Below are 14,058 nucleotides of genomic sequence, written 5' to 3' on the forward strand. Positions count from 1 at the left end.
CCTTCCAGTTTCCAGGCAGCTGCACAGGTGGCCTGTGCTGTAGGGGCCATCAAGAACTAGACGGGGCAGCCTCCATGCTGAGATGAAGGGACACCTTCTGCTTTGGAAGATATGGGGTGAGAAGCAGACAAGGTCAACCGTATGGTACAGAGAATGACCAACATCCCACATACTCGGTGACAAGCTGGACCTAGAATTCTGTGGCAAGGCTCCCTGGTTTCTACAATACTTAGAGATGGCAAACTGAAGTTCCATATCAGCTTCAGGAAAGCTAAAACAGAGATTTTCAATGAATTCAACATGAAAATTAATACACTTTCAAAGCTCTGCAGAATTTGGTACTGAAAATGCATAGCTGCACAGGAGAAATTGCTGGGAAGCCAGAGGCTTAAGTGGCTGGGTATCAAATGGCTAGGGCTTTGGGCACCCAGGAATGTGTGGGTGCTGGGTTTTGGCACTAGGGAACTGGCTGAGGCTTTTAGCATTGGTAAGGAATTCACCATGTGGGCAAAGGTGGAGATGACTAAATTTGGGGAGGGAAGGGCTTGAACTACTAGTTCTCTTCTCGGCCGTGAACAATCAAAACTTGTGTTTCTAGAAGTGAAATCTTGGATTCAACAAGTTCTGTAGCACAAGTAGATTTTGCAAGTTACACAGCTCAAGCATGGTAGAATACATATCGCCCTGAGAATAACTAGTTGAAAGGAACTGCTGAGAGAGGTTGGAATCCTTGCTGGATCTCTGAACCTAGAAAGTCAAGGAGAAATACCATCCCCTCAGACAAGGCATAATTTGGCAGGGAAGGGGATGTCTGTTTCTCAGCTACTCTTGTTCACAAAACTATGCTACTTGTAGCAATGCTGGGAAAGAGACAAGAAAAGTAGGAACTGGTGGATGGCTTCCAAACTACCCTCTATCTTCAAGACTGGCTGGCTATGATTTTAATCCCATCCAAAAGCCAACTCACCAACTGCTTTCCCTGGTACTAGAGATAAGGGTGACTGGCTGGCAGTGTGCGATGGGCAGACCACCCCAAGGGCTCTAGCTTCTCAGTCAGACCTCTAAAGTACTGCTATACATCCAGCCCTTCCCCCCCCCCCCCATGATAAGAGTAGCAGCGGGAGCTGCTCCTATCCCTCCCACCTTGTGTTACTTTTGACAGCATCTCCTGGGGCAGCAACTACTTCCTCCCATTCCTGCTAAGCACCCTACCTAAGACAGCAGTTTATCCATTTCTGGTCCATGACTCAAAGCAGCCAAAAAATTCACACTGTGGCATCACTTTATGTGTGTCCCCAGGGGTGGGGGTGCTAATGTTGGAAGCACCTCCCCCGGTCCCTGCATTGTGCTCAGCTCCAGGTCTGTGCACTCACTTTACTACAAAAGGCTCTCAGGGAAATGTTGGCAGCAACAAGAGAAAGGGGAGGGAATGAACTGCTTCTTCAATTCCTTGCCCAGCTTCCTCAGGCTCCCAACAACCCAGGGATTTTTGCTGCTTTCCTTTCTCCACCAGTATGCTAGCAAACCCACTAGGCTCCTGCATGCAACCCACTTCAGGGTTGCATTCCATTAGCTGAGCAGAATTGACCTCACGTTCATTTTCATGACAGGTTATGCTTTTCAATCTGCTGCTACAAGAGTACAATACTTCACAAGTTAACATCCTCTGTTCTCCCCCATGCAGTTTACCTTGTCACGGGTACAGATATGCTTCTTGTTTTTCACTTCACAGACCCGAGCGAATTTAAGGAAGCGCTTATAATCAAAATTATTCTGGATTCCTAAGTGATGGCAATCCCTAAAAGTATTCCAGAGAGAATGAGTTAAAAGTATTCAATAATGAAATTTTACTTACAGTAAAAGCAGCAGCATTGGGCAATTTTTTTGTTAGGATTATAATAAAACTAACATCAGGAAGATTTGTACCTGGCAAAATAATCCCATTTGTCAACATCGATGCCATTTCTTTTGTTAGCCACTATCTCATAAAGGAAGCTTTTCTCTTCTGATCGACCACGGTATGGCCACTGGAAAACCAGAACAGCTTATTCAGAATAGGTTAACTCATGGTCAGCAGCAATTTCAGAATGTGTTTATAGACGTCAGGAATACATTTTGATTTTGCACATGACAGTATGGATAAATACATCAAAACTACTGATTTAATAAAGAAAATATGACAAAAAGAAATAAGACTAAATTTTAGAAACCAAGCTTGTGACATCAGTATCTAGAGTTGGTGTTTAAGCAGCAAACTCCCCTAAAATGATTAAATGGGTACAAGAGTGCTTAATTTGCAAGTTATACCAGAATTAAAGAAAATCTGCAGCTTTAAGCCACTCAACAGAAGTTTATGGTGATGACAGTTTGTGTCCCTGCTGGCTCCTCCAAGCTCTGACACAAGCCGCCACCCATAAGAAGAAGGGGAGAGAGATTCTCTCTGTACTATTCAAATGCCAGGGATGACAATTTTGGAAAATTTGCACCTTTCAGTCTAGGGCCAGATGCACTCAAGAAGTCAGCAATTACCAAGCACTGGAAAAAAATCAGAGAATGTCAGTTATTGTAAAATGCATGTTCCATGTGTATTAGTGTTTCTTGTGAGGTTAACCAAAAAGTAGCCTTCATGGCAACTTTAAAATTCCATAAAAAGATCCTGAAAAAAGGAAATGCAATTAACAAATGTTTTGCTTTTATGTTGTCTGTCTATTTATCAGTCTGTCTTTTCTATTTAGAACACAAGCTCTGTGGGGCAGGCAACAGTGTCTGTATACTGCCTAGTACCAAGGGGATCCTGATTTTGATGATGGCCTCTAAGAATTACTGTAATACAAATAATTAATTATCTGTAAACACCAACGTTTGTCATAACAAAGATGAATCTTTGAATTCTATTTTGTATCAAGCTGTCAAGATAGAGGCTTTCCATTTATTATGTATGGTTTTTGCGTAAGCCTTTGTAATTTGCTGCAGTGATTGGAATCTCCCCTACTGGAACAGCTTCCCTTTAAAGAAACCATCTGGTCAGAGAAGCATGCTGGTAGGGTTTCTAGTTTCAGCTCTGCCAATGACTGAATGTATAACTTTGGGCAGGTCACTGAACATCTGTACTTCCGTTTCTTCATCTGCATAACAGGATAAGATTTGGCTGTTTCGCTGGGTTATGAAGATTAATAATTGTAAACTCTCCTTCCTTGCCTAATTCGATCACATCACTCCCTTCTTTGAATCCCTCCACTGGCTTCCCAATCACCATTTTATCAAGTTTCCATTTGGTCACCCCTTCAAGATTGAACACAATTCTGCCCCTTGCTCTGGTAAAGCGTCCTCTGCTCCAGTACTTCCAGCCTTGTTCACCTGTTGGTCAGCCTCTTGCTGAATCACCTCCTTGTGGCTCCCTATGCACGATATAACTCCAAGCTCATCAAGGCCCCTACCTTGTCCACATGTAAGTTCCCATTAAAGACCCAATTCAACAAAGTTGTTTGCCATGAACAAGTTGACTTGTATACAAAAACTGCCTCATTTCCTTTCCCTGTAGCTGTCTACTTTTCAACCTGGCCTTAGTTTTTGAGCTTCTTGGAGCAGGGATTGTACTTCTTGAAGGTTTGAGTGCTTAGCATATCAATGAATCCACCAACTGCTAACAACCCACAAACAACAACGCACTCTGCAGTTTGAGCATGTTCCATCCAAGCATCTCAAAGTAAAGTTTAACAACTTTTCACACTGACCTCCTAACTTAAGTGCCTGAAGGTGTCCCAGAAACTACACAGATAGAGCTTAAAAAGAGAATAGCAGCAAAAATGATATTTTTATTTCGCTTACATTGAAGAGCATTTAAAATAACTTCCAAAGAAGAGGCGAACTGACTCACCAAACCTCGACATGGGGTTGTATCTAGTGGTCCTCCTATTTGTTCCTTGATGAAGTCCATATCTTCTTTCAGGACAAAACCATAATCTTCCATGACTTTTTCTAGCCCATTGGAAGTAATCAGGTGTTCAAACATCTGAACAGAAGCAGTTTCATGCTGCAGAAAGTATATGATGTTACTTTATCAAAATACACAAGCTGCTATCAGACTAAGCCAAAGTTACATAATGTCTGAGCTGGGAATAGACTAACGTCAAGGACCTGTTCTAGCCATTGGACCAGGCAGTCCTCAGGAAATGCAAAAAGTTAAGCTTCTCATACTAATGTCAACTTGTCCACAGTGCATGTGTGTAGAATTTTGACTACTGGGCTGGTTAAGCATGTGTTTTAATATCCAGGAGGTTCACTGCTGGGAAAGTTACACTACTGAGAAAGGTAACTTTGATATTGACCAACTTCATTTTCTGTTACGTTAAAATATTCTTCACAACAAGTTTTCTTTCCACTTCTCATGTATTAGCACAATGAGGATTGCAGAGAATATAGGGAAACATTTTTGTTACATTTAAAAAAAATTCCAAACAGTACTAGAAAACCTGTCCATTTTTTAAAATTGAAACCTAAATTTTGAACATCCTGTTACCATTTTAGCCTTTTTATATTCAATTTCTGCTTTCGTTACTCTGTCTACAGTTAATGTTTTATGCCTATAAAATCTGGGTTGTGGGCAAAGCTACCCATATACATTAAGGGACTATGCCAACTTGGAACTGATCAATTTAAACAAAAAGACATTTAACCAAGTTTTCAGGATTTGTTTTATTTTACTTTCCTCATCCCCTGTTGTGCAAGAGTCAGGGTGTATGTGCATGAACAGCAGGGTCTCTGAGCTTTCCTACACACAGCTCAGGGAGACAGCTGGTGACAAATGTCTACCCCCAATGTTCCTCTCAGTCCCTCTTGCCCCAGGCTCACATGAAGAAAGAATGGCCAGGAGTATGTGCAAAGAAAAGGAAAATTCCCTCTGCTCCTCCATAGCTTGGATATTATGAGACAGAATAAAAAGAACAAGGGTATCACCATGATTGGAAGAGAGAAACCTTTTTTGACATTTAATCATGGTAAATATCTTGTCACTCAGATTAGAACACCACTGTCTGCTCACAAAAGCAGGCAGTATTGGCTGCCCATATATTTAAAGGTGAATTACCTTTTCCTTTAAAAAAATATTTAAGTGGCATATTTTGCTTGCATATTGTTCTCGGTGTAAAATACTTACCTTCCATTTCAGCCCTGGGCGAGCAAGTGGAATAAATCTTCCATCAAACATGTGTGAAAATGGTCCATGACCTTAAAAATAAAGAGGGTACAGGCTTAATTTGAAACGTTTGTCAGCAAAAACATAAGTAGGAACTGTGTGAATTTGTATTCTCTCATTTCATTGTACTGCTCTTCACAGAATGGGAGAAGATGATTCAAATGCAGTAAGTACACTATACCAACGCAGACACTGGAGTAAAAATGGACATAGCAACTTCACAGGGACTGTTCTTCAGATAGAAGATTAAACTAAAGGTCCTTCTGTCCATCTTCATCCTCTCTCCCTTCTGTCCAAGTGGAAATCGAAGATCCTAGCACACTTTCCAAGAAGTGTCAGGAAAACTGCAGTGTTCTGGCTACTAACTCTTGAAAAACATTTCCAGCTGAGAACCAAGAGACAAAATGTTGATGTGGAATGATGTTCCCTGCTCTTTTTTTTTCACCTGTTTAAGCTTTCTTTGTTTTCCCTTCCTACTTGGAGTCTCTGTTTACTTCTTAAATGCAAATTAAGGCAAGCACACATTCCTCTGTTTAGGACAGACCTATTTGCCAACTTCTGCTTGGGGAAGGCTGTGGGGTTTGGAACATGTCTTAACAACATCATACAGGTGAATCTTATAACTTCACATACCGCATTGCCACACATTTTATCAGAATACTGAGAAGCAAATTATGAGTTTTAAATCATACCCACATATGTTGTACAAAGATTATTACAATAGCATGTAGGGGGGTGAATACATGGGTGCATTCCGTCACATCCAGCAACCATTTAAGCTACCAAACAATTGTTCTAAAGAGCTGCTTACCCAAATCGTGACAAAGTCCAGCAATCTGAACACAGAGAATATCTCGCTGGTTTATTTCCAACTCTGGCTGTCTTTCGTGTAATGCCTGGACCAGACATCCTGCCAGATAGCCTACCCTGTTCCAGGCAGAAAATATGAGAAAGTTAATAATTTGAGGTTTAGTAAACAAACAAGAGAAACTGCCAATTCAATTCTGCCTTGGCTATTGCAAACCATAGCTCTAGTGCAGTAGAGAGCAGCAACAGATGCTCAAAACCTAAACTTTAGTCCAGTTATGGAAGCTAGCTACTTCCTTTTTTACAACCTACACCATGGGGAAAAAAATATATATTTGAAGGAAACAAGCAACAGATTTCACATCCAAGGAGTCCTCTCCTCAAAAATTCCATCCCAACCTCATAAGAATACACTTTGATTACAGTATTCTCCCCTCTTCCCACTCTAGTCAGTCAAAATTGCTGCTACCGAAGTCATCTTCCTCTTGTAACTCCAACACAAACCCTTTCAATGACTTCCTTCACCTACCACATAGTCAAAGTCCTTATCCTTATTTTCCACGTCCCTGCACAAGCTTGCTCTTGCTTGGATCTCTGCCCTTATTTCCTTCAACTTCTCCAACCTCCAGAGACATTGGACTGGTCTACACTAGTCCATCCAATGCAGCACCGTGACGGTGGCCCATAACCAGATGTCTCAGAGGATGCAAAAAAAAAAAAAAAAAATCACTGTGGACAACTAGACAATAACCTGATTATGGAAGTTCCTTCCTAACATAATCAGTTATTGATTGGCTTACGCCCTGGAGCACGAGTTCATATCCCTTATTTTGAATCCTATTTTATGCAACTGTAGATGTTCTCATTATCCACAAGAATACCTAACCATTTTTTAATTCTTCTGGCCTCTTGACCCTAATTATATATTGCGGCAATGGGTTTCATAGGTTAATTATGCATTATATAAGAATATCTTTTTATCAACTTTACATTTGTCATTCAATCTCATTGAATGACCCCTTATTCTTGTTATGAAAAAAGGGAAGGATTAATGCATGATTTACCTTCTCTACACTATTAATTATTACCGCTATCAAATCCTCTCATCTCTAAACTGAGAAGTACCACCATCTTTTCACTCTCAGACAGAAGTTTCTCAAAGCCTTTCGTAATTTTTGTTGCCCACCTCTGGAAACAAACCTTAAGTAACAATTCAGACAGTGGTATCCTCATTGTCTAAAATGCTAGTTTTAAGTTCCAACTAGACAATACACCAGCCCAGCCCTACAGTCACTCCAGACTGGTGGAAAGGAAGATAACCTTGGCAGAGAAATCAAAATGGAGGAGATTTATATGCATGAGAATATTGCCTTACCCCAAGGAATGTTCAAAGCGGTTGTGCGATGCTCCTGGGAAAACATAGTAAGTGCCTCCCAGCTGTTTTATATATCGCAGGCGTTGAAACTGAGGTGTGTCAATGATTCGAACGAGGAGAGGATGTATTTCAATATGTCCATGAATAGGATCATTAAAAACCTAGAAAATTTCAAACACCATTGAAACTAAGGTTTAAAAATATGACCTACAAAAGGGAAAAGGCTTGACTTTCTATGATAAAGGAAGTCTGAAAAGTTGTCAATTTTTTTTTTTTTTTAAATTTTAAAATTCAGTTCTTGTCTATCCTGGAAAATGCCATAGTACTGGAGAATAGTGAAGTTATGACATTAAAAGAGTTACAGCTAAATAACTGAGAGCATAAGGGATTTCCAGCCAGCCAGCTTACAACCTTGTTGACTCCTATTTAACTCAAATTCCTAACACATGGGAAAAAGGATGTATTTATTGTAGAGTCAATGTACCTACTCCGTCAATTAAAGTAAGAGCCCACAATACATTTCTGAGACAAGAGTCCACCAGCAACGCCAGGAAAGAGCAGACTTGGCATTGCTCGCTTTTAGAAACACAGAGTTCAGAGGGTTAGGAAGGACAATAAGCAGGGAACAATTATCCAGGCTTCCTTTCTACAACACAAAGCAACAAAAAAAGGCAACTCCAACTTGTTAAGTTTCTTGAAGGTCACCTTTAAGTAAAATTATACATTTTAGAAAAATCTGGGTAATGAACTACAAAAGATACAAATTTAAATACTTTATACATCTGGGCATTCATTCTGCCAAAGCACACGGTAAAGACTTAACTATGAATATTTAAGTAAAGCAGACTGAGGCAACAAAAATTATTACTATCTAATTTCAGTAGCTCTGTACAACCACCTTTTCAATATTAATGCTCTTTCTCTAGATGTGCCTTCTATGATCATATTAAATGGGGACCTGCAGATGCAAGAAGCTATTTCACCTACTGGAAAGGACGGAGCTGCACAACCCCATTGCAAGTACAGAAACATGCCCAGAAACGTTAGGCAGAGCTGCTATTTTTATCCTCCTTTGCCTACTTTTATATCACTTAAATATCATTATTCCAACACCACATTTACCTTGAGATTCTTTATGTAAATACACTTAAAAGAGTTACTCACATGACCCTGGAGGGAGGGGGGAAAAAACCCGAGTCTCATCTTCAAAGTAGGAATAAAATCCTGAGAGTTAGGATCCTGGTTCCAGATCAACATGACATTACACTTACCTTCATTATATCACCATGATTTTTTTCTAATTTTTGCAGGCAAACAAGCAATTTCACTCTCAAGTCCAAGGGCCTGGAAATATCAAGAAGATTTGAAAATTATTATAAAGTGAAAAGCAAAATAACACTAATTTAACCATTTATGAAGCTGCTTATATAAATTCATGATTTTTTACCTCATTTGCTGTAGTAATACGAAATAGCAATATACACTTCTATAATGGCTTTCAGGAAAGGAACTTAAACAGTTTTTAAAACATTCATTTATAAAACCTAGCACCTCACTGAGGTTAAGATAGGCAAGGGGAAAAAAAAAAATCACATGTATACTCATAAAAAAATTGTTTGCAAACAGTGAAGGTTGCTAAATCCACTTTTTTTACAACTCAAAACCATGAACACAAGGAAAATGAAGGTTACTTACCTGTAAACAGAGTTCTTCGAGATGAGCCTCTTCACATTCACTTCTGGGATCACGGCGCCAATGCCATGAGCTTCCAGAACGTTCTCAAAAGCAGTCACCATCGGGGGCCCACTCACCCCCTCCCGCTCCCTCACATACTGAAAGGTTCTGAGTGTACAAAAGCGGGAGTGGCCCCAACCACCAGCCAGTTCCTTCCACTAATTCGGGAATTCTGAAGAAGTAGGGAAGGTGGGCAGGGACTGTGAAAAGGCAGAGGCTCATCTCAAAAAACTGTGTTTACAGGGTATGCAACCTTCATGTCTTCAAGTGGCCTGTGTATATTCCCACTTGTGTGAATTTAACAAGTAGTACAACGCTCAGGAAGGTGGGCTGAGGAGTTTTAGGTAAAAAGCGCAGCAAAACTATCAAAGAAAAATCAGCTCTGGATGCCAGGTCAAGAGTGAATAGAAGTGACTGATCTTGCTCTCCCAAAAGAAATCTTAATGAAGGAAAATTTTTGCCAAAACACACACATATCTGCAGTATCAGTCATACAACAGGATGTGATGAAGACAACATGACATGGATGTTGCCTTTGTCCTAGATGAGGACTGACAATTCCAGGAATATAAAACCCTGTCAGGTCATAGTAACTGTGATTGACATAGTGTGATAAATGGACAACCTTTGGACCTTGATGGATTGGTTCCTCGGTTAAGCTCCATTTCTCCAAGTGATGGGGGAAACTTGTAGATAAGCTCTGAATATGCAAAAAAGTATGATACCTGTTCTCCCTGAACGTAAAGGAGGCCCAGGAACATACAGACATTCTAGAGGTCTAAAAGATATGGAAATCTCAGACACTTTAGACTGTTGGGACAGAGATGTGAGCAGGACCACTTGTTCAGTAAAAATGCAACTTGAAGGAGATAGTTACTGAGATACATGCCTAATGGCTAAGCTATCAAGAATGGCATCTTCATTTAAACAGTCTAAAACAACAGCCGAGGACTTTATCAGGTCCACTGCCCAGATGAGAGATCTCTTTCAAGACACAGCAGGTCTGACTGATCACAAACTCTTGTTTTTCTGTTAGACTTCAGCATAACAATCAAGAAACCAAGCAATCTAGAGTCAAGGTGTTGACCAGAGAAACTGTGAACCTGGGTGAAGACTCCTGCCTTATCTCACAGGCAGTAGACCCAGCTGTTTGGAAAGCAAGACTTTATGGATATTAATAGCAAACGCCATGATACTGATGACAGAATTGCCCATCTCGAATCATAGCGAATGACATCAACTTGGTACCAATTGGACCAATATTCAAAAAACCTCGTAACAAGTTCCTGCTCTTGGTGTAGGAAAGGAGTGCAATATTGATGTTACAACTTGCTTGTCTTTAGATCAGAACCATACACAAGCAGAGTACCTCAAACCTTTTCCCAGGGATATTTACCCCACTTGTAGAACAAGATAATATAAAATGGATCCCTTGCACTTGTACTATTGAGTGAAAAACTCTTTTCAAATATGCTATCAATACACCATCTTTCCTTGGTAGATGAGATATTGGAGACATCCAATGACGACACTGAACTGTATGAACAGGAAATTTCCTGGATACAACTGACTAGAGCAGAGGTTCTCAAACTTCATTGCACTGCGACCCACTTCCGAGAACAAAAATTACTATCCAACCCCAGGAGGAGGGACCAAGACCAAAGAGGCCACACGTCTTCTAAATAGTTGGAAAGTAGCCATTTATGCAAATTATTAGGGAAGAACCATGTGGACCCTCTATTGAGGTTCATGTCTACACACGAAGAGACACCCAACCATTCAGGGAGAATAATTATGACAGCTACGAATTTAATGGAACACCTGCTGCCATAGAAAGACCAAGAGGTAAGGTACAGTTTAGTTTTATTGAGAGAGGCCAGCTTTGACTCCACAGGTATGTGTAAAGAGACATACATGGCTAAGGCACAGAAGGGGACTCCTACACCTCTGAAAATTAGAAACAGTTCTGTCTCTGGAACCCAGAGCCAAATACAATGAACCTCACTGTCCAGATTATATGATAGGTAGCAAATCTCATTCACATTGTGGCCAGGAAGCAAACCTCATACACCACTAAGTGTAGATGATGCTGTCTCAATCATTAGGAGCAACTGTTCCTACCAAGATGAGAGAAATCAAAGGTATGTGTACTGAGACCTTATGAGATGCTGGGCCAAATGCTCCACTGAACTCATGTGGTCCTTGGTTCCAAGGAAAGCTTAATAAAGAGAAGGATGAGTGCCACTCTGTGTTTCTACTACACATAAAAGGGCCTACCAAAGACACTACCCAACCCCAGACACTTTGTCTTCCATAGTGGAGCCAGAATTACACCCGGAAAGTCTCCTTCCTGGCTTAGAACCACAAACTAATTATAACTGAAGGTAGGTAACCCAGAGTCCAATAATATGCTAACAAAATTTCCTCCTACGAGAGATCAGAGGCACAGATCCATCAGCATGTTAATGATGTCTGATTCAAGGAATATCAAAGTGGTTCTCATAGCCTGTCATATCAAGCTCTAAATCTGAAATAGGACATACAGACTTTGTATCTTCTCTGCAATGCACCCTTTTAATTCTCTGAAGGATTCCAGGTATCCTGTTGTCTTTGCATTCAAGGGTTAGAGAGATTGTAGACTATAGGCGGTCCTTACTGGAGCATCAGATGGAACTTGTGACACCATATCTCCTACAGAGGCTGTGTAGCAAAGAAGTCTTCAGATCCATGAATTTCAAAATCAACAGACCTGAGATGGGTATAGTACCCTCCCATCCCATGAGAGCTTCTGATCCTGGCATCAGTTCTAAGCCTGTCAGATTCTTATAAATCCAGTCCAGGGCAGCTGAATGAGCCCTTACAGATGGGCTGGGAGCCCAAGAGAACCTCAACAGTTCATATGCACTGTCACACTGCCTGGAGTGACTCAAAACTGTGAGTGCCTATCTCAGGGCAGACTGTCAGAAAACAAGGGGAGACATCCCAAACAGCTGGTATATTCTATCATTAGATTTCACCATGCTAGTAACAAATGTGAACTCCTGGATCACTATACCAGTCTTATCATGGAGTCACAGACAGTCCCCTTAGACCCCGCAGCCTATCTTGCCACCCAGACAAATTGAACTTTGTGATAAATGGTTATTAAAACCAAAAATCACATTACATTAGGTTACTCCCAATCCCAAAGGGTCACTTACCCCAGATCATTTGGTACTCTTGATCTCAAACCAAAGACAATGCTGGCAGCCAATTCTCTAGTAAAACTAACTAAATATTTATTAGCTAAGAAAAGTAATGAGTTATTGAGAGATTAAAGCAGGTAAAATACATTAAAGGGTGAGTCAAAGTTCGTAAATCTAAAATGACAGCAGAGATGTAGTGATCTGCCAGTTTCCCAAAAGTTTTTTCACAGTTATCCAGAATAACGCTTGGGATCTTTGTCTTCTTATTCAATTATTCCACCCTTATCAGTTAAGTTCCGGAATTGGGCTCTATTCTCCTGAGAGAATGGGTCTTTGAAGTCCAACAACGTAGCAAAATACTATTTCACCAATTATGTGAATAGGATCTAGTGGTTAGCAATTCTGAATCGGAGCTTGTCATGGAGAAAACTTTTCTCCCTATGAGGTTGAGGCATTTAGCACCCTGTCCAAAGGTGCTGTTTGGGGTGTTGCAGCCTGCATCTCTCTGTAGCTGCTTGCACCACCACTGAGTTAGGTGCTGGGTGTGAACAAAAACTCTACTCCTACAGGTGGATCAAAATAGCACTTCTCAGCCTTTTTTGGGGTGGGACTGCAGGAGGCGGGAATGTGCCGTATTACCCATGACTGGGTCTATAATAGCCTTGTTGACCGGAACCCAAGGATTGCAATGAACTATAACGGTTCAAGTTGAGATTCTTGAACCTCTTCGAGCTGGATCAGGAGCTTGGACATCACTCTTTGCAAGAGCGCCTCATATTACCTGTGATAGTCAAGTGGAGACAAAGATGGGGTGACCATCTCATTCAAGGAAGACAATAAAATAGCTGCTAGATCTGTCTTAACCGCTGGATCCAGCTCCACTTCCTCTTCCTCACAGTCCAAGAGAGCTGGTTGGTGTTGGCTAGGAGAGGGTAGATAAGGTGCACACATGGAACTGGGGTGCCAAGAGTAAGGGTCCCAGAACCCCAGTAATGCCAGTCCAATGGGTCAACTGGTTGGGGTGTAACCCATGACATTGGGAACACTCATCCCTTAGAAAATCATATCTGGGTGGAGAACAGAACCTCAAGCTTCCGTCTAGACTCAGTTCCCAATGTAGGGTTGAAGTCTCATCTGAGTCCTTCAATTTACCATATGAGAAGGTTGGTTCTTGGTCAACCAGCTGAACCACTGGTATCAATGGATGGGTACTCAGGTTTGCAGATGGAAGAGGAGAGTAGACTCATGTCCTCAAGGTGGTATCTTTTTCTGATGTAACAATGTCTCTCTCTAAAGTCAGACTTGAAATGAGACTGAAGACAAAGGAAAGCAAAGATGTCTTCTGGGAAGATGTAAGTCTCAGACTGCTCTAGAGTGCAGGATGAACCAGTGGTGCTTCCCTGGTCAGAGTAGATGTCTGATCCCTTTGGGGCCATGCTGGTACCAGTGCAGAGTCTGAACTGCATGTTGAATTTAACGGTGGTGGATGTCTAAAAGACATCTTTTCCACAACTGGTGTCGGAAGTTTTTCCCAAACAGCCTCTCCACCTCCACCATGAGAGCAACTTTTCACCCTTTGCCTCTCAAATATTATGCAAGACACAAGCAGCTATAGCCATTGGGATATTTTTCTCACTGAAATCTAATTGTGAGTAAACACTCATTCTGAACCTGCTGAGCCAGTAGCAAAATCCTTTCTTAGTACTGTTGAGGTGGCCGGTGTATGGCTTCATGAGCCAGATCACGATCGGCATTTCAACATT

At 41.1% G+C, this 14,058-nt stretch overlaps 1 protein-coding gene across 4 annotated transcripts in view; it reads right to left on the bottom strand.

Annotated features, from left to right (window-relative positions):
* Positions 1-14,058, bottom strand: part of SAMHD1 (SAM and HD domain containing deoxynucleoside triphosphate triphosphohydrolase 1) — a 65,531-nt gene that overhangs the window by 35,676 nt on the left and 15,797 nt on the right. For 3 of the 4 annotated variants that reach the window (XM_074970351.1, XM_074970349.1, XM_074970350.1), the window contains exons 3-9: positions 8,648-8,720; positions 7,377-7,537; positions 6,006-6,121; positions 5,156-5,226; positions 3,878-4,033; positions 1,927-2,027; positions 1,690-1,798 (exon numbers count right to left, since the gene is read on the bottom strand). In XM_074970351.1, the coding sequence (XP_074826452.1) occupies positions 1,690-1,798; positions 1,927-2,027; positions 3,878-4,033; positions 5,156-5,226; positions 6,006-6,121; positions 7,377-7,537; positions 8,648-8,720 (787 nt within the window). Of the gene's footprint in view, positions 1-1,689; positions 1,799-1,926; positions 2,028-3,877; positions 4,034-5,155; positions 5,227-6,005; positions 6,122-7,376; positions 7,538-8,540; positions 8,721-14,058 lie in introns of those variants that run through there. The other variant, XM_074970352.1, reaches the window with a different exon arrangement.

The sequence above is a fragment of the Natator depressus genome, chromosome 13, assembly GCF_965152275.1.
Source record: "Natator depressus isolate rNatDep1 chromosome 13, rNatDep2.hap1, whole genome shotgun sequence".
NCBI lineage: Eukaryota > Metazoa > Chordata > Testudines > Cheloniidae > Natator > Natator depressus.